The sequence below is a fragment of the Notolepis coatsorum genome (assembly GCF_963971535.1).
Source record: "Notolepis coatsorum genome assembly, chromosome: 10".
In the NCBI taxonomy this organism is placed as follows: domain Eukaryota; kingdom Metazoa; phylum Chordata; class Actinopteri; order Aulopiformes; family Paralepididae; genus Notolepis; species Notolepis coatsorum.
This window is the reverse complement of record NC_140174.1, coordinates 134735926-134757301: the sequence shown is the minus strand read 5'-3', so window position 1 is coordinate 134757301 and position 21376 is coordinate 134735926. Positions and strand designations below refer to the sequence as shown.

Genomic DNA, 21376 nt, shown 5'->3' with positions numbered 1-21376 from the left:
ATCCTACCTGGAGGGGAGAGTAGGGTGACCATGTCAAAATGGTTCAGTCGCAGGACAGCAGCACTGCTTTTGCGGGACAATGCGGGACACGTAGGTGAGGGGGGGGGGGGGGAAGAAAAAAAATAAGATTTTTAATTTTTTAATTTTTTTGCTAATTAAAATGAAAGAAATGTATTTATTATTTAAATGCCTTTATTTCATATTCGACGCAGACGGTAGGCTATATATAGCACATTTAGTTATTAATCTTATTAAACTGTATAGATGCTTCACCAATCACCTTCTCAGCCGCTACTGTCTATGTCACCAACATCTTTATTTAATCACACTTTCATCATTAAGCAGGTAACCCAAGGCCAGATTAAGACTTCAGAGGCCCCTGGGCCAGATTCTTGTGGAGGCCCCCCCACACACACATACATGTGCACGCACGCACAGTGGCGTTTTTATATGTCACTTTAAAAAATATATAGAATATTTAGAAGTGGTGGGCTCTGAGGGCCAAGCTAAAAGGACTTTGATCACCCCTGCCCACTTTGACAACCTAGGATGGCTTAGAGTAGACGACAGAGTACAGCAACTTGCAATGGGCCTGGTCTACAAGATACACGACACGACCAAGGTACCCATGTACATGTCAAAATACTTCCCAAAGGTCAGCGAATACCACGATCACAACACCAGAGGGAGCTCCACAAATCATGTTAAACCCAGATTCGGCTCAAACAAGGGACTAAACACGTTTCGCAATTATGCCACATCAATGTGGAACGCCCTACCCAAAGCTGTAAAGGAATGTGAATCACTACCCACTTTCAAAAACACTCTCAAAAAACACCTATACGGGAGACTGCAATTCGAAACTGGCCCCTGTAAATGTCCTAACCCAACCCCCTCCAATGTACAGTAAATTACCAAGTATGGTCTTGTCAATATTCCAATGTACAGTTTTGCTTGTACAGTTGTACAGTGTCCCCCACCCACCCCTCCTAACCAAACCTCCCCCCCCCCCCCCCACCCACCCAACCACCTCCAATGTACAGTCCCCCCCACCCCCCCCACCTACCCAACCTCCTCCAATGTACAGTTTCTACGTCAGATGTATATACTCTCTTTTCTGGACTCTTTTCGTATCACAAACAGTACTGTATTTGCAAATCTGGTATGTCATAAATGTATAGATGTAGCAGTACTGTCTATCTGTATGTCATGTGTGTCATATATGTTATGATGAATTGAAAATGGGGGACCCTGATGTAAACAAGACGAAAGTCTTTCTCTGGTCTGCATCCCCTTAACAATTGTATGTATTGAGCTGTACTGTACTGTACCCATTCTGCAATCTGTTAATAAAGTTTTCAATCAATCAATCAATGACATTCTCCAGTTTTCTCCAGTTCTAGTGTGAAGCCATAACAAAGCCCTAGAGCCAATCTTTGTTATTTCATTCTCTCACTAGGGCATATTTTGTTTACCTTTTCTGTCATATCTGGTATCTCATGTACGTCATTTCAATTATGTATTTAATCTAAGTTCTGACCAGAGCTCTTTCTCACTTTCTGGTCAGACGTTTAGCATGTCTGCTCACTTTCTGGTCAGATGTTTAGCATGTCTGCTCACTTTCTGGTCAGATGTTTAGCATGTCTGATCACTTTCTGGTCAGACGTTAGCATGTCTGATCACTTTCTGGTCAGATGTTTAGTATGTCTGATCACTTTCTGGTCAGACGTTTAGTATGTCTGATCACTTTCTGGTCAGACGTTAGCATGTCTGATCACTTTCTGGTCAGATGTTTAGTATGTCTGATCACTTTCTGGTCAGACGTTTAGTATGTCTGATCACTTTCTGGTCAGATGTTTAGTATGTCTGATCACTTTCTGGTCAGATGTTTAGTATGTCTGATCACTTTCTGGTCAGATGTTTAGTATGTCTGATCACTTTCTGGTCAGATGTTTAGTATGTCTGATCACTTTCTGGTCAGATGTTTAGTATGTCTGATCACTTTCTGGTCAGATGTTTAGCATGTCTGATCACTTTCTGGTCAGATGTTTAGTATGTCTGATCACTTTCTGGTCAGATGTTTAGTATGTCTGATCACTTTCTGGTCAGATGTTTAGTATGTCTGATCACTTTCTGGTCAGATGTTTAGCATGTCTGATCACTTTCTGGTCAGATGTTTAGTATGTCTGATCACTTTCTGGTCAGACGTTAGCATGTCTGATCACTTTCTGGTCAGATGTTTAGTATGTCTGATCACTTTCTGGTCAGATGTTTAGTATGTCTGATCACTTTCTGGTCAGATGTTTAGTATGTCTGATCACTTTCTGGTCAGATGTTTAGTATGTCTGCTCACTTTCTGGTCAGACGTTAGCATGTCTGCTCACTTTCTGGTCAGACGTTAGCATGTCTGATCACTTTCTGGTCAGATGTTTAGTATGTCTGATCACTTTCTGGTCAGACGTTTAGTATGTCTGATCACTTTCTGGTCAGACGTTTAGTATGTCTGATCACTTTCTGGTCAGATGTTTAGTATGTCTGATCACTTTCTGGTCAGACGTTAGCATGTCTGATCACTTTCTGGTCAGACGTTAGCATGTCTGATCACTTTCTGGTCAGACGTTAGCATGTCTGATCACTTTCTGGTCAGACGTTAGCATGTCTGATCACTTTCTGGTCAGACGTTAGCATGTCTGATTGTAAACTGAGCTACTGTATGTGGAAACAAATTAATAAACTATGTTCTATGTTTTATATATACAAATTGACTCAATCTGAATTCCTACAGCTTACTGTCTTGGCTCATTTGAATATTCCACAACAACAACAAAAAAGATTTGCACTAAGTTCTCTTTTACCTCCTATATTTATTTCAATCATACATTCATTTTTTTAGCCACTGTTTATACTGTATATATAGTCCTGTATAGTGTATGTACATCGTGTCCCATATGTTACTTAAGTTTATAGTGTCCTATATGTTACTTTATGTTTATATTAGATATTTTTTTATATACACCGTGGGAAGGGGGAAACGCAATACAATTTCTCTGTATGTCTTGCACATTATGAGAAGCGACAATAAAGCGGACTTTCACTTTGACTTATATTGGCAGACATATCTTTCTATATTATAGAATTAGTATTTTTGTGAATTTATACAGAAAGAGATTTGCTCTTCATAGATAAAAGAAACATCAGGACATACTTTTGTATATTTGCTAATTCTGAGCCTATTCTTTCAGTCAGTATCAAGTGTTATACATCATATGATTGTGGGCAACCTACCCTTTCTTTCTGGGGCAGTAAAGTCGCCATCATTCTTTGTGTGAGCATGCCATATTTGATTAAAAAAGAAAAGTTGGATAACTCCAAAGTCAAGAAGCTGAGACCCTGACACTGGTAACGTCGAACCGTCCGACTACATGCCAGCTGGGTCAGTTACCCTCCCCACTCCTCCAGACCATAGCACCAGACATCCTCCCATTCCTAACTGCAACCATCAACTCCTCCCTCAACTCAGGGGTGGTCCCCACCTCCCTAAAACAAGCCAGAGTCACACCGCTCATAAAAAAACCAACCATGAACCCCACCGTCATAGGCAACTATCGCCCTGTCTCTCTTCTCTCCTTCCTTTCTAAAACACTTGAACGTGCTGTATCCAACCAACTTACTGCTATTACAGAAAGACCTCCTAGACCCTAATCAGTCAGGCTTCAGGACTGGCCACTCCACAAAAACGGCCCTCATAGCGGTCACAGAGGCACTTCACTTAGCAAAAGCGAAAGGCCTCTCCTCTGTCCTGATTCTCCTAGACCTATCTGCAGCCTTCGACACAATCAACCATCAGATCCTCCTCGCATCCCTCGCAGGAATGGGAGTGGCTGGCTCTGCGCTGACATGGCTGACATCATACCTCAATGACCGCTCCTACCAAGTGTCATGGAGAGGGACCCTGTCGGCCACCCGCCCCCTGCGGACGGATGTCCCCCAGGGCTCGGTCCCCTTCTCTTCTCCCTCTACACTAAATCTCTGGGTAACATTATCACGTCTCATGCCTTCTCGTATCATTGCTTTGCCGATGATACGCAACTCTTCCTCTCCTTCCCTCCCTCGGATATCCACATCTCTGAGCGGATCTCGGCCTGTCTGTCCGACATCTCTGCCTGGATGACGACCAACCACCTCAAACTGAACCTAAGCAAAACATAATTGCTCCACCTGCCGGCCAAATCCTCCCCCCTGACCAACCTTTCCATCACAGTCGAGAATGCAGCTGTGACCGCGTCCCCAACGGCCAAGAACCTTGGTGTTGTCCTCGACGACCAGGTGAACTTCTCTGCTCACATCGCAGTGACAACCAGAACCTGCAGATTCCTCCTGAGCATTGTCAGAAGGATCCGCCCCTTCCTGACAAAAGAAGCCAACCAACTCCTCATCCAATCAACAGTCATCTCCCGCCTCGACTACTGCAACACACTGCTTGCTGGCCTTCCGGCCACTGCCACCAAGCCTCTTCAGCTCATTCAGAACGCAGCGGCATGCCTGATCTCAAACCTACCGAAGTCAGCCCATGTCACCCCACTTCTTAGGGACCTGCACTGGCTCCCCATTGCTGCATGAATCTGCTTCAAGGCCCTCGACCTGTCATACCGTGTGGCAAAGGGAACCGCTCCCGCCTACCTCCGGTCAATGGTCTCTAACTACACACCCTCAAGACCCCTACACTCTGCATCTTCTGGCCCTCTCAGACCCACCACAGTTAGGACAGCCGAAACCCGTCCAATCTTTCGCTGTCGACTAAAGACTCACTTCTTCAACCATTATCTGAAATGAAAAAAAGATAATTATATATATATATATTCTAACCCTAACTAACCTTACTGTCATGCACTTGTCCTAATATACTAACCTACACTGTAGCACTCAACACTTTGATGAACATTGTTACTCAGCTGATAGAGTTGTGCCCTTCCTGTTGACTTGTCGTACAGAACTTTGCATGATGATTTTTCTTTATTGTGTAAGAATTAGTGCTGTCGCTTTGGATAAAAGCATGACTAAATGTAACCTGGGAATATATATATTTAGTATTTAGATGTTTTGAACCTTGTTTTTTATTTTTATTTATTTATTTTTATTTTTTATTTATTTTAACCTCCACGTGAAGTCTAAATACACCTTTACCTCAGTGAGTTACAAACAACCCTTCATTTGGATATTGTCCGGGGCGAGGGCTTTTAGCAGTTAATGCAAAACCTGTGTTTTGTTAGATAACTCAAAAGTCAACTAGGGTTTTGGGAATGTGTGACGAGAGTCTGAAACTGTCTAAATCCCTCAAAACATTCAAAAAAATCACTGAAAGAGGAACTGCTTAAATCATATCTCTAAATAGAATCATAACTTAGGTATATAAATTGTCTGTCTTTATGTATCTATGTTGTATGTCAGTTAGTAGATAGGTGTGTAAGCCTACCCACGTTGTATGTTTTGTTTTAGTTGTTTATTTTTTTTTCTATATTTGTGACAGGCTTCCTCCAAAAGCTTTAAATAGCTTCTTGGGAGACCTGGCACATGCACACAATTGCGTCGTTGTTGTTTCACATGAAGATATGTACATGTAATATATCGTGTGTGTGTGAATAAATTCATTCATTCATTTTCAACTTGGAAAGTAGTATTTCGATATTTCAAACCTCCATGTGAAGTTTGGTGCAAATACACCTTTTCTGCAGTGAGTTAAAGTCCTTTATTTGGATATTTTCCTGGGTGCTTTTTTAGTATAGCACTATCAGACATTCTCTCTCTCTCTCTCTCTCTCTCTCTCTCTCTCTCTCTCTCTCTCTCTCTCTCTCTCTCTCTCTCTCTCTGTGTGTGATAATAGTGAGATTGTATGTAGGTGAAACTATCAGTCTAAAGTAGCTATAACGTTCGACAGGGGCGTTAATAGATCTGATCAAGGGTTGCAACCAGCCAGCAGCTGGCCGTCCTACTTTGTTCCACGCCCTCATGGCAAAGGTAGGGAGGCAGGGATGGGCTCCCCAGCCTAACTTACCTCTCAGATGAAGGTCTAAGGTTCATGCTATGGGATGTAAAAGACCTTGTCCTATAAGCCCTGATAAGATTATTAGAAAATGTACAAAAGGTGCAGTTACCTTGATTGCCCCTCATCGTTCTACCAAAGCCCATGGGAGCACTGGTTGAGAAAATGTTTAACTGATTCAGATCAACTAATATCTACGATAGCAGAGGAGCGCGACCATCAGTAATCCTGAACTCTAAGCTGTCACAATTTAGTTAAATCACAGTGTATATTTATGAATCAGGCATATCGGGGATAGCATGGATTCACCCTGACTTACCGCGTTTGCCACAGATCTGTGAACGTGATAACTGGAATAGTTTTTATTCAAATCTTTTACAATTTGCTGTGAACAATGACAACCTCTAGAGGAGGTTTTATCCAAAGTGCTTTACAATTTTGTTCCTCACGTTCACCCATTCACTCACACACCGACGTCGGATGCAACCATGCAAGGTGCTACCCTGCTCATTGGGGGCAATTAGGGGTTAAGTGCCTTGCCAAAGGACACTTCGACATGCTGCTCGGTAGGAGTAGGAATCAAACCGGGAACCTTCTGATTAGCAGACGACCCCTCTACCCCCTGAGCCACTGTCACCCCCAATTTGGTGACCCCATGACCTTTCAATATTCCAATGAGCATATTTCCTGACCTGTTAATACAATCACAGACATTATACCCAGAGATGCAGCTCTTACTTGGGCAACAAATCTGCCATAAGGATCTATGAAGTCTGCCATACTGGGTTTTCACCATTTTGGTTTCTTGAAAGTTGCTTTTTTTCCAGACTCCTAAGCTGTTCACCTGATTCTCATGAAACCAATGGTGATCCTGTTCTCACAAAACAAAACAAAAAACGACTCAATCATGATCACATTTGAAATGTGCTGTTCCTATGTGATATGATGTTATCAATATGAAAGTGATAGGTAAAACAATATGGCCGCCATTTTGAACAAACAGTGTCCTACTCCTCCTAGGCCATTCACTTGATTACCACTGACTAAACATCTTGTATGGCATCTGCCATCTAGGGACCACCATTAATAAAAGTTGCCTAGAGAAAGATGGTATAGGCCAAACCGTTTGATAGGATTGGCTGTGTTTCTGGGATATACAATTGGCTGTCAGCTGCCAACAGCACAAGTCTAGTTTATTGAAGGCAGTAAAGCTATCTAGAGTAACTACTTACCTACTTACTAATGAGGTTGTCTATCAGTACAGTTCTCTCTCAGCACAGTCCATGCTGTTCTTCTGGATACCTGCAGCTTCAGCTAGTTATAGCCACAAAACCCATGTCAAGTAATGGGGCTAGACTGTATAAACATGAAACCGACTCCATAGATTAGGTAAAACTTTATTGTCATTGCACAGGGTACACGTACAGAGTACAATAAAATGTAGTTGGCATCTAACCAGAGTGCAATGGAGCAGTAAAGTGCATTGTACTGTAATGTGTGTAAAGTGCTTTGAGACACTGTAAGGTGCTATATACAATAAATGTATAACTTTTTTTTTCATGTTTTTTTTTTATTTTTTTTATTATTATTATTGCAAAACAAAATTATTAAAAGTCAGTACTCAACACACAATGCATAATGAAACTAACAATTAAGATGGCTAAAATGACATGCAAGCACAGAAACGGAAAGCAAAAAAAATATATAATAATACTTTACCGTATACAGTGTATATCCAACGAAATTACCAATTATACCAATGTCTTATACAGGATATACCCCTAATACCTGTTATCTAAAACCCTACACACATATGCTCCAGCTCGAACCCCCCCCCTCCCGGACCCCTCTTTGGATAGTACCTCCATTATCCCTCGCTCCTAACCAGACACTACCATTATAAGCTAGCTTTTATTCTCTCCACCACTTCTAACCACATTGACATTTTGGATTCATTGAGACCCAGAATTCTTGCTGTAGATATTTCTTGATAAATCACATCGAGATATGTAAGAAACCAAACTTTCCGGCACATTCTTTCCGGTTGAAACCATCGTGATGCGATCAGCTTTTTAGCTACTGTGATACCCGATAAAACCAATCTCTTTAGCTGTGGATTTACTGCAAACTCAAAAACATCATTCAATAGTAATACAGGGGGGTGTACTGGTATATTCCAAGATACGAGTTTTGATAATTGTTGGGTCACATCTTTCCAGAATGCCTTAACTGGTGGGCAGTCCCAATACATGTGCATAAATGTCCCTTCGTCTCCATTTGTACATTGGGAGCATTTGGAGTCTTGTTTAAGACCCATTCTGTTCAGTCTTATAGGAGTCAAGTATGTCCTGTGAATATAGTTAAGATTGATTTGTTGATGGTCCGGGTTCCTTGATGTAAGTCGGACATTTGCCCATGCTCCTTGCCAATCAAAGTCACTTTCCAGGTCTGGTATATCCCTCCTCCAGACAGAGTCTAGTTGGAGGGTTTCATATGAGGACGTTAGTAATTGATGATAAAAACCTGAAACAAAACCTCTCGATGTCTCTCTTTCATAGAAGAATTTGTGGTATCTGTGGTGTTCAATTGGTATGTCTAATGGAACACCGTGAGACTTCAAACATAGCCGTAACTGTATGTAAAAAAGCCATGTGGACTTGGTGAGATAAAATGTTGTGCATATGTTAACCTTCTGTAGTGTGGTAGTGAAAGGGTTAACCTTCTGTAGTGTGGTAGTGAAAGGTTAACCTTCTGTAGTGTGGTAGTGAAAGGTTAACCTTCAGTAGTGTGGTAGTGAAAGGGTTAACCTTCTGTAGTGTGGTAGTGAAAGGTTAACCTTCTGTAGTGTGGTAGTGAAAGGATTAACAGTAATAGCATAATCTATGCTTTTTTCATCGAGAAAAAACGGATAAATAGTTTTTTTTACCATATTTCTACACATTTCCGCTGCCACATTACAAATTATGAAATCTCGACGAAATACCTCTGAATAAGAATTAAAAAAAAAATTAAAGATTCAATGACTAATTCGGCCAGAAACGGCTTTGAGGCGAAGCGTTACTAAGCGCTTCTGTAGTGTGGTAGTGAAAGGGTTAACCTGCTGTAGTGTGGTAGTGAAAGGTTAACCTTCTGTAGTGTGGTAGTGAAAGGTTAACCTTCTGTGGTGTTGTAGTGAAAGGTTAACCTTCTGTAGTGTGGTAGTGAAAGGGTTAACCTTCTGTAGTGTGGTAGTGAAAGGGTTAACCTTCTGTAGTGTGGTAGTGAAAGGGACCCTGATAATAAACAAGAGACAAATCAAGTTTCAAGATTTTATTAGCATTTAAAATAACACGAGATAAAAATAGACATGCTAAAGTCAATGTTCAATGTTCTGATGGCCTCTCCAGATGATCACTGTGGTCTTTTTGAACCGCCGCTGGATATTTTGGCTGGTGGTGCTGGGCATGTTATGTCCTGGGCTTCCTCATCACAGAACTCTCTGATCTTGTGGAACAGATAGTGTTGTCTTGCAGAGTCCAGTCCCGGTGGTGGCAGCACAGGAAGTCCATCTATAGGCGGCAGGACACGGACGTCACGGAGCAGCTGGAATCTGGTTTCAGCGCCATCAATAGACATCTTTGCCACAACCACACCAGGTTCCTTGGAATCAAAGTTGCAATAATAAAGTGAAACGTTAGTACAGGGCACATAACAATATCAATGCATTTGTATCATTTGCCAATGACATTCTTTGCACTAAAGTGTGAATAATTAATTACAGTAAATACACAACACACAGTGACCACACCCACCTAAAGTGCTGGTACTGCTTGATCTGTGGCAGTGGCTTGAAGTAAGGCCCCAGATGTTCCTGCCAGTTGTAGGACTGCACGATTACAGTGCCATCTTCCTTTCCCACTAGCTGTGGTATGTTGACTCCAGCCACTGAGCTGTCCCTGCAATCTCATCAAGAGTGTTCACCTTGGTCTTTCTGAAACGCTGCTTGAGAAGCCCAAAGAAACAGTCCGGGGAAAACTTTGTGTGGCCTACAATCAGCAGGTGGAGATTGACACGATGGTGAAGACCATGTAGCGCTCGCCACGCTAAGTACCACAACATGTACTTGTTCTTGTTTTGGCCACTGCAGTTGTCACAGTGAAGGTCAACATCTGTCTCCCCAAGACCATGGTCTTTGAAGAAGTGGTGCAGGTAGCTTATGACAGCGTTGCTACCTTTGCTGGACTCCATCCCCTCATCCACCAAATAGTTGACTTGCCGTGGAATCGCCTCACAGCAAACACCGAATATGCTGCACTTGCGTGGAGCCAAGAAGTACATGGGCCCTGGCTGAAGGGGGTCTGATGGGTAGTGCACCTGCAATAAATGAATAAGGATTTTAGAAAGAAAAAAAAGGGAGCAATGCAGTAGTTATAACAATTATAACATGATGGTTGTGAAAGAGGGCTTGGTATGTAGTCACCTTTTGAGCGTAGTCGAAACTGTAATGCATTGTCATGGGCTTGCTTGCCGGTGGCACATGACCACCCAGAGAAAGACCATCACGGATCTCCTTGGCGGCTTTAAGCATGCCCTTGTAGGCAGCCCGCTCGGAGGTTACATGCCCCAGATGTTGTTCCTGCTGCTTCAGCTTTGCAGACTTCTCAGCCTCTGGCAGATTGGCACTTCTGAAAATCTGAAGAAAAAAAAGTTAAGTAAATGATGATTAATATTAATAATAATAAACTGTATTTGTATAACACTTTTCATACAGAAGTTGCAGTTCAAAGTTCATAACACTGTGATGTTCACTAACCAGATAATTGTTCTTCTGACACACCCAGCAAAGATCAGACATTGGTTTGATTGCTGTGATATGACTCAGTAATTGCCTCCAGAGGGACTTAAATGTGGACAGGCCCACTGCTCGCTGGTCTGAAAGATTAATAAGAACACATGTTAGCACAATGTCATTCATTTTCAAGCTTTGTTTTTATTTGACAAAGACCTATTTGACCTATTTCTTTGACAAAGATTTGCTTACACCTACCAACTGGCATTGCCTTGGTATATAAACGGCACACAGATGCCTTGAATGAATGAATGAATGAAAACTTTATTTAACAACTTGCAGAATGGGTACAATACAGTACGGCTCAATACATACAATTGTTAAGGGGATGCAGACCTGAAAAAGACGTTTGTCTTGTTTCCATCAGGGTCCCCCATTTTCAATTCATATAGACATTTATGACATACACAACATACATGACATTTATGGCATAGGGACATATAGGTATTTAGTACTGATACATTTGTGACATAAACGGTATTCAAATATACAGTACTGTTACCCCTAGATCCTGACAGAGTATATATACATATGTTGGGGAGGGGACTGTACATTAGGAGGGGGTGGGTGGGTGGGAGAGAGATATACATATGCGGGGAGGGAATATGTACATGCGGTGGGGAGGAGACTCCCCTCCCCCATGCTGATATATGACGCCCGAATTTCGCCAAGGGGATCAATAAAGGAATATCTTATCTTATCGTATCTTAAAACAGGCATAGCCTATGCCTAAAACAGAATTCTAACAGGGGGAGAGGTAACCTCATCCACCCGTTCTCTTCTCGATATGCAATTAGAAACTGGCCCCGGTAAATGTCCAAACCCCCCCCCCCACCACCAACCACCCAACCCCCTCCAATGTACAGTTTCTTCCCCTTCGAATGTATATATATATTTTTATGATCTCTTTCTCGTCAGTACTGTATATGTGTATGTCTTGCATGTCATAAATGTCTTGATGAAACAGTACTGTATATCATGCCATGTATGTATGTCATAAATGTCTTGATGAATTGAAAATGGGGGACCCCGATGCAAACAAGACGAAAGTATCTCTCGTGACGAAAGATGGTAACAGCTGACCGGTAAAGTTCTTTTGGTGTGCCTGGCGTCCAGGGAGGTGAACAGCATGATCTTCTGCATAATTTAACACAAATTGAACTACTTTTTCGATCTCCTCATATTTTATGCAATGCTTGTTGTTGCGTGGCGATCGCTTCTTTGTGCGAAGGCACATGCCATTTTCTGACATGTGTTTGCTTATTGCAATCAAGCGATCCTTACCTATTCTTGGGAGAGAAGAGGGGGGGGGGGACAGAGAGAGAGATAGTTAGATCATCATCATCATCACAAGTACCGGTACCTGTCTGTACCACACCCAGTCTACATGATTGTGGAGACAGAGAGAGAGAGAGATAGTTAGATCATCATCATCATCATCACAAGTACCGGTACCTGTCTGTACCACACCCAGTCTACATGATTGTGGAGACAGAGAGAGAGATAGTTAGATCATCATCACAAGTACCGGTACCTGTACCATGATTGTGAATGAAGAAACCTGAAAGAATACTGTCTCAATAGAACATGTAAACAATGTGCCTAATTTGATAAATTTTAGTTGAATTGTGGGACAAATCAATTTAGGGAGAATAATTTGATTAAGATATGTGTCCATTTTGTTTTGATCGAAGGTCGTTTCTGATTTATATAAGTCGGAGTAGAATTCTTTGAATGTATCGTTTATTATTTTGGGGTCTGTTTCAAGTACTTGTTGTGCTCTAATGGTAGTTATATCTGCAAATTTTGCATTAATTCTTAATCGCATGGCTAATAGGTGACTAGGTTTAGAACCTTGGGAGTACTGCTGTTGTCTTGTGCTGCGTATTTGTATTTCCGATTGTTGTCTGTATATGGCATTGATCTCTATTTTTAGTACGTTAACTTGATTTTCTAGTCTAGTTGAGTTGTTGTATTTTAAAGAATTAAATAACGTTGAGTAAAGCGTTTCCAGTTCAGACAGTTTTGTGCATTGATTCTTGCGCATTTTGGAGGAAAAGCTATCAGTGAAATCCTTGATCATTCCCTTTACCGACATCCATATTATTCTGGGGTCTTGCACCGAGTTTGCATTCTCCCGTAGGAATACTATAAGAGCTTCTTTGAGTTGTGTAATGAATTCCTTGTTATTAAGCAGCATCGAATTAAAACGCCATCTTGGGGCTTGGGAAGATAGTATACCAAATGTTCCTTTTAGGAGTAAATAACAGTGATCTGATAGTGCATTGGGTATCATTTCCACTTCATATTTATCAAATAGTCTCGGGATGCAAAGACATAATCTATTCTGGATAATGTGTTATGTCTCGCCGATCGACAAGAGTACTTTCGGGTCGTGGGATTAAGTGAACGCCATAAGTCATTTACACCTGTAATCTTCGACCAATCCTTTAATGCTTTAGATGAATTCTTTTGTTCGCTGGAAAAGGCGAGGTAAGATTTGTCGATCCTTGGATTCCAAATGGCATTAAAATCTGCACCTATTATAAATGAGTAATCGGGAAGGTTTAACATTGCATTGGTTAGTGTAGAGAAGAAACCCTCTTCGTACAAATTTGGGGCATATACCGCTGCCAACGCTATTTTCCTGTTATTGTGTACAATCCTAGCTATAGTTATACGCCCATCTGCATCCGACCATACTCCCTTTAAGTCAATATTTAACTTACGTCTAACGACTATGGCTACACCTCGAGTTCTCGTACCAAAAGAAGAGTGACTAATATTATGATATGTGTTATCCGCTAACGTATCTATGTCTTCCTCTAAAATGTGCGTTTCGCTTAGTAGAGCCACGTCCACATGTTCTTTTTTCATCAGTGTGAGCACGCTTTTGCGTTTGTGTTGTTTATTTATCCCACCAGTGTTCCATATCATTATATTCAAACTAGCCATAATCTATACATGTTTTTGTGTAGTTTTTGGTAATGCTTCTGGAGTGCGAAGCTACAATAGATGTACATCCAATTATTGAGGTCCCGTTGAGAGCCGAGCTTAAAAACATATATATATACAAATAAAATCCCCTTTTTTCCCCTCTCCCAGAGAGTCGTACAGGCCTATGTTCCATAAACACATCCTCCGCGTATGACTCCCTCCCTTAGGCCACCGGATTGCCCAAACTGAGTTTTGTAATCCTAATCTTCCTATGCTAATTGCCATAGGATCTAACATTTTCATTCTAATTCAATAGAATGTCGCTTTTGGTCTTGTGCCTTCCCTTACTGTAATGAAATATTATGAAAAATGAAAAAAAAGAATATACCTTCATTGATATATTCATTTGAACCTTCTACTAACTTATGTAGGAAACATCAGAAAAAGGAAAAGATTGTAGAGAAACACTAACACCTTAATATGAAGAACAATGGGAAAGAACAATGTAAGATAAAAAAAAAAAAGGAGTGAGAGCTAAAATAAAACTCAACGTGGAGAAACCACTAGAACAGAATTGAATAAATAGATAAAAGAGAAAAACAGAGACTTTTAGAGCTACATTGTGCCAATCTCTACATCAGTGGAGTGATTATTTAAATTATTAGAATAACCTTGTTGTGCTCATACGTTTAGGTGTGGCTGATTTTTTTTTAAAGCCTTATTAAGGCCTGATTAAACTTCAGTCAATTGATCATATGCTTATGCTTATACACACCGGATGTTAATGTTAAAGTTGCAGGCCTTCGTTGTAATGGTGTATTACTATTATTATGAATGTACATATGTATAATTAACAATGTAATGATATGAAAATGCTAAGGTATATACAGTATTAACTGTATTGATGTACAGTATAAACAAGTGAGTAGCTAACCAATTTAGCCAGTGGTTTAAAATAATATGAGTATGTATGAAATATATATAGAATATGGAAAATAATTAAATCTAGGGTATAAACATACTGTATAGTATGAACAGTGAGTAAACACTATAGACTATAGACAGTGGTAATAAATCTGAATACTTTATGAACTATAGGTTGGATATAAGTAATATAATGAAAGTATATGACAGATGTACGTAAGAACTTACCCCCGAATGGCAGATTGGACCGTAGGACCATGATCATCCTGGTTCTACTACTTTCGGGAGACATTCATTTAAACCCAGGCCCGGTCTTGACCAGAACTCAGGCGAGAAGACTTGGTCTGGCAGCGCAAGAAGCGAAGGTGGTTTCCATCGCGACCAACATCAACAACACGACCCGTGGCAACATCCACTGCGCGGACGGCAACTGTTCCCCAATGACGCCGCAGCAGACGAGCACACGTGAGGCAGAGACGAGAGGAGGTGAACCGAGGGTCGAAACCATGACGACCAACTCGACGCGGGATTTAAACATCTCGACGCCCGATAGCCGGCTAGCTAGCAGAGCTAACAACGGAAACATCCAGGAACGAGTCCTTTGTTGTCCCAGCACGGCGCGGGACCAGACCCCCCCCTCCCCCCTTCTTTGTTGTTCCAGCACGGAGCGGGACCCGACCACCCCCTCCCCCCTTCCCACCCTCAACAACAAAGCCCCCCAGCCCCACACAGAGGAACAGATCACAAACGAACAATACTTCGAACCTGCCAACATCAATGAAATAACCAACGCCAATGGACTGAACATTTTTCACATTAACATTAACAGCTTAAAAAACAAATTGGATGAAATCAAACAATTATTCATAAATGGTAAGGCAAACATACTGTGCTTCTCAGAAACTAAGCTTGACGATTCTGTAAAAGATCCAGAGATAGAGATTGAGAACTACTCAATAATTAGGAATGATAGGAACAAACATGGAGGTGGTGTCTGTATGTACATACACAAGGACACCAAATTCATCAACAGAAATGACCTGAATCATAAATCAATTGAAACTGTATGGGTGGAAATCCTATTCGAAAGGGCGAAATCCCTACTGGTTGGCACAGTCTACAGGCCGCCAGATCATAGTGACTTTTATGATACACTGGATGGGTGTTTAGCTGGAGTTGAGGATGTAGACAAAATTCTTATTGGAGACTGGAACACGGATATGCAACGAAAAGATGCACCCGTCTTCAAGTCATTCAGTAGGTTTTGTGATCTGCACGGCCTCAGCCAGCTAATCACCCAACCCACACGTGTATGTGAATCAACTCAGACTACCATTGACCTCATTCTGACCTCCGACAAGTCCAAGATCTCCAAGAAAGGGGTTATAGCATGCGGGTTAAGTGATCATTATATGATATTCTGTACCCGCAAAAAACTAAAACAAAAGGCTGGCTGCCACAAAACAGTCACATCTAGAGACCTCAAAACCTACTCTAGCGAGGCCTTTAACCTTGAACTGGAGAGCCTGGACTGGTCAGATGAACTCAATGGTACACTGGTTGAAGAAACATGGCTGGGTTTCAAAACCAAATTCTCAACAATACTAAACGACATGGCCCCCCTAAGAACCACCAGGGTAAAAAATCGCGCTGAGCCGTGGATGCACTCCGAAATACTGGCCGCTATGAAAACCAGAGACAAAAAATGCTCTGAGTTTCGTAAAAGTCAGTCAAAGCTTACTAAAAGCACGAGCAGTGAACTCCAAGCCCACGTGACTGAACTCAAACTAGAAAGAAACAGACTAAGAAACGACGTAAACTCCATGATCAAAACTGCAAAAAAGAATTTCATCAATGACAAAACTGAGGAAAACAAAAACAAACCACGTGAACTTTGGAAATTACTCAATAATCAACTAGGATGCAGTAAAAAACTTAAAACCAGATTCTCAAACATAAACATAAAAACGGACAACACGCTCATCACAGACAAGCTGGATGTAGCCAATTACTTAAACATTTTCTTCACAAACATAGCCACAACACTGGTAAACAAACTACCCTCCCACTCAGGGCTTTATGGGGTAGAACACATAGTAGCTTACTACAAAAACCTAGGGGTCCGCAAGGACGACTTCAAGCTGGAAATGGTAACAACAGATGAGGTACTCAATAAACTGAGCGCCCTCCAACCTAACAAGGCCACTGGCCATGACAACATCCCCTCCAAATTCCTCAGAGACTCAGCAGCCGCCATCACCCCAATCATCACACACATAATAAACCTCTCCATAAAACAGGGACACGTCCCCAAGGACTTCAAAATTGCGAGGGTGACCCCTCTGCACAAAAAGGGCAGCAAATTAGACCCAGGCAACTACCGCCCTGTTTCTATTCTCACCTCCATCTCGAAAGTCATGGAAAAAATAGTCTACGAACAGGTCGAAAAGTACCTAGCGGAAAAAAATCTAATCTACGAATTCCAATCTGGCTTCAGAACATCCCACTCCACTGACACATGCCTTCTCTATTTGAATGACCACATCAAACAAGAGGTGGACGCAGGCAAATACTGCGGCATGGTCATGCTGGACCTACAAAAGGCCTTTGACACGGTCAATCACTCCATTCTGATTGACAAGCTAAAAGCAATTGGTTTTGATAGTCTATCAGTGAGCTGGATGCAATCCTACCTTGAGGGGAGGGAACAGATGGTGGAGGTAAACGGTACCCTATCCCCCCCCCTCACAGTGAGCTGTGGTGTTCCACAAGGAAGCATACTAGGACCGCTACTGTTCCTAATTTATGCAAATGACATGTCGTCAGCTTGTGACTGCAACTTGTTCCTGTTTGCGGACGACTCAGCCCTGCTGGTCTCTGACAAGAACAAGTTACAGGTTGAAAAAACCCTCAGCTCGGAACTAGGCAGAATCTGCATATGGCTCGCTGATAACAAACTATCATTACACATGGGCAAAACAGAGTCCATTCTCTTCGGTTCAAATAACAAACTCAGCAAGACCGACGGCTTCTCAGTTACAGTGGGTGACAATATTGTCACAAGGAAAGATGAAATTACCTACCTGGGTTCCATCCTAGAGGCTAATCTCTCCTGTGACAAAATGGCATCCAATGTAATAAAAAAAGTCAACCAACGAACTCGATTCTTGTACCGGATCTCCTCTCTGGTAAACAAGAATACCCTGAAGACTCTGGCAGGAGCACTCATTCAGGGGTACTACGACTATGCTTGCACCTCATGGTACCAAAGCACCTCAAAGGCGCTAAAAACAAAATTACAAACATCTCAAAACAAACTGGTCAGACTACTGCTTGACCTTACTCCTAGAACCCACCTCACCCCTGCCCACTTTGACAACCTAGGATGGCTTAGAGTAGATGACAGAGTACAGCAACTTGCAATGGGCCTGGTCTACAAGATACACTACACGACCAAGGTACCCATGTACATGGCAAAATACTTCCCAAAGGTCAGTGAATACCACGATCACAACACCAGAGGGAGCTCCACAAATCATGTTAAACCCAGATTCGGCTCAAATAAGGGACTAAACACGTTTCGCAATTATGCCACATCAATGTGGAACGCCCTACCCAAAGCTGTAAAGGAATGTGGATCACTACCCACTTTCAAAACCTCTCTCAAGAGACACCTACGGGAGACTGCAATTCAACACTGGCCCCTGTAAATATCCTAACCCAACCCCCTCCAATGTACAGTCATTTACCTAGTATGGTTTTGTCAATAGTCCAATGTACAATTTTGTTTGTTTGTACAGAGTCTCCCCCCCCTCAATGTACAGTTTTGCTTGCTTATACAGTGTGCCCCCCCCCCCCAACCACCTCCAATGTAAATTACCCAGTATGGTTGTCAATATCCCAGTGTACCCAACCCCCCCCACCCAACCTCCTCCAATGTACAGTTTCTACGTCAAATGTATATACTCCCTTTTCTTGACTCCTTCTGTATCACAAACAGTACTGTATTTGCAAATCTGGTATGTCATAAATGTATAGATGTAGCAGTACTGACTATCTGTATGTCATGTATGTCATATATGTCCTGATGAATTGAAAATGGGGGACCCTGGTGGAAACAAGACGAAAGTCTTTCTCTGGTCTGCATCCCCTTAACAATTGTGTGTATTGAGCTGTACTGTATTGTACCCATTCTGCAATCTGTTAATAAAGTTTTCAATCAATCAATCAATGTAGGCAGTAGATACAGTATATATATATATATATATATATATATATATATATATATATATATATATATATATATATATATATATATATATATATATATATATATATATGGATATGAGTATAATCAAAGTTCAGTCTCTGGAATAAGTTGAGTGGGGGTGGGGAGGGACGATGCTGCGGGCCTTCCTCAGACACTGTGCTGGACAGTCTCAATTGCAGGGAGTGGTGTACTGGTGACGCATTGGGCGGTTTTCACCAGCCTCTGCAGTGCTTTCCGGTCCGAGGTAGAGCAGTCGCCGTAACAGACTGTGATGCGGTCAGTGAGGATGCGCATCGGTAGAAGCAAAGCAAAGAAGTTTGTTTTCAAGTATGATTGAGTGCTTTTTACAGTCATCCCATTAACTTCACATTTGCTTTGTGGCTACGTAAGGAGGAGATGGGCATCCAGTATGAAGCACGGCATCAACCACCAACTGTGCTGAGAAAGGACTGTACCCTTTGACCACATTATCGAGGAGTAGGAAATAGGGATAGGAGTCCAAAATTCTGAACTTGTCCTTTAACTACTTTATCTACTGAGAACAAAGAGCCCATAAATGGTCATTGATCCAATGGTATTTGCATTTACTGTAGTTAAACAAACACCTATCATCTGTCATATACAGGAATGTGGAACACCTAAAGTTTACTCTCTCTCTCTCTCTCTCTCTCTCTCTCTCCCCCTCCCTCAGTCATATAACAGAAAGAATTGCAGAGGGGCACATTTTATATGAAGAGTAAGCAGTTGAGTGTCAGTATTCTTTTATTTTATTGTTAGTATTCTCGCATCCATGGTTTCTATGGAACCTCCCAAGCAACCCACTGTAATCATCATCTAACCGTGTTAATGATCAGACAGAGGAAGTGCTCGTTAATAGCTGTGATTGGCTACATCAGGCCAGATAAGACTGGCGTGAGAATGAGATCACACCGCTGATGACGCTGGCCATGTCATGATGTCTCCTCGACTCTTGGCTCCTCAAAACTAAAACAGATAGGGGGAGGGAGAGAGAGGACTGAGACTCAAGGGGCTAACTAATATACACTCCATCATAAGTTGAGGATCTTGACTTTTATTCATAGCTGTGGGACATTGTGGAATACTACCATGGTCTATATCATTGCCCTGAGTACACTTTTGGCTTGTTTGGTATGTCTATCCACCTTATATATTCTGAAAGTCTTATGGACATGCTATGGTGATGGTGGCTGAGATAGCATTTGTCTGGTCTGGCACTGGTCTATGAGCAATTTAAAATGTGTATTAATGAATGTGAATAAGATCGATGTCTGGTTGTAAATAGTAATGGTTTGTTTGTACCTTCATATTCCTGAAGTATTTCCAGCTGTTGAAGTATTTGTATTAGATGACTGTACGTTTAGTTACCGTATTTAGTTACTAAATTAATTGCATATCAATCAATCAGACAATTAATAAGTACAATAAATTACATACAAAATCACCATAAAAGGTCATAGTTTAAAAGAGAATAAATATATATTAATGTCTTACAAAGAGACAACTGTACCAATGTCTCCACAGCTGGGATTGGTAGCATGTAGTACTAAACCTTGTGTGTGATAAAACCAAGGTGGTCATGAGTCATGAAGCTGGCAAATAAATGTATACATGAGACTTCTTAAAATCACTTGGAAAGTATTGATTCCTGCAGCCACAAGCATCTCACTTGCAGTACACCATAGGTCTCTTAAGTAATATTATTATGGCATCATTAGAAGCTACTTGAAGTCTCTGTAGGCTTGCTTATTTTTTGCATAGACTAGAGTTTTCATTATTTGTGCTAATAAAAGTCATTATTATTATTGAACTCTTATTTGCTCTTAGAGTTGTTGGATGTAAAACAAAAATATATTGTAATTGACCCTTGACTATTGATACAAAGGGGTTCGTTTTGTACTGTCCAATTCAATTAGGAAACCTGTCAGAAATATGCATTCAATCATGTAACTACAAGACCCATTGGCAAACCTTTGTTTAAAACTACAAAACAGAAACAGTTGGAAATCAACCTTTTGCTTATGCTACATAGGCCTACATCAATTGCGGTTGTAATCCAACCTTGTACAAGTCATGCAGTGTCACTTTTGTTTATTTATGGATTTACTATCTGCAATGTGACACAAATTACCTCAAATGGCAGACCACACACCACTGTCAGAGACATCATATTATTTAACTAACTGAATTAGATGTAAATAAAATAAAATAAGACCTTTATTGATTTAAGGTAACAGTGTCAACTAAACTTTTTAAAGGCCTAATCAGTGATCCAAACATAAACAAATGGTTAGTCCCACCACCAAAAATGAGAAATAAGAATGGAGACAATGTTTTCAATCTCTAGTTGATTGACTGA

At 41.2% G+C, this 21376-nt stretch overlaps 1 protein-coding gene across 1 annotated transcript in view; it reads left to right on the top strand.

The window, feature by feature from the left end:
* Positions 1–20106: 20106 nt before the first annotated feature.
* Positions 20107–21376, top strand: part of npc1l1 (NPC1-like 1) — a gene marked incomplete at its 5' end in the record, with an annotated part of 51432 nt that continues 50162 nt past the window's right edge. The window contains one exon of the mRNA XM_084323192.1: positions 20107–20148. Within this exon, the coding sequence (XP_084179318.1) occupies positions 20107–20148 (42 nt within the window). The remainder of the gene's footprint in view (positions 20149–21376) is intronic.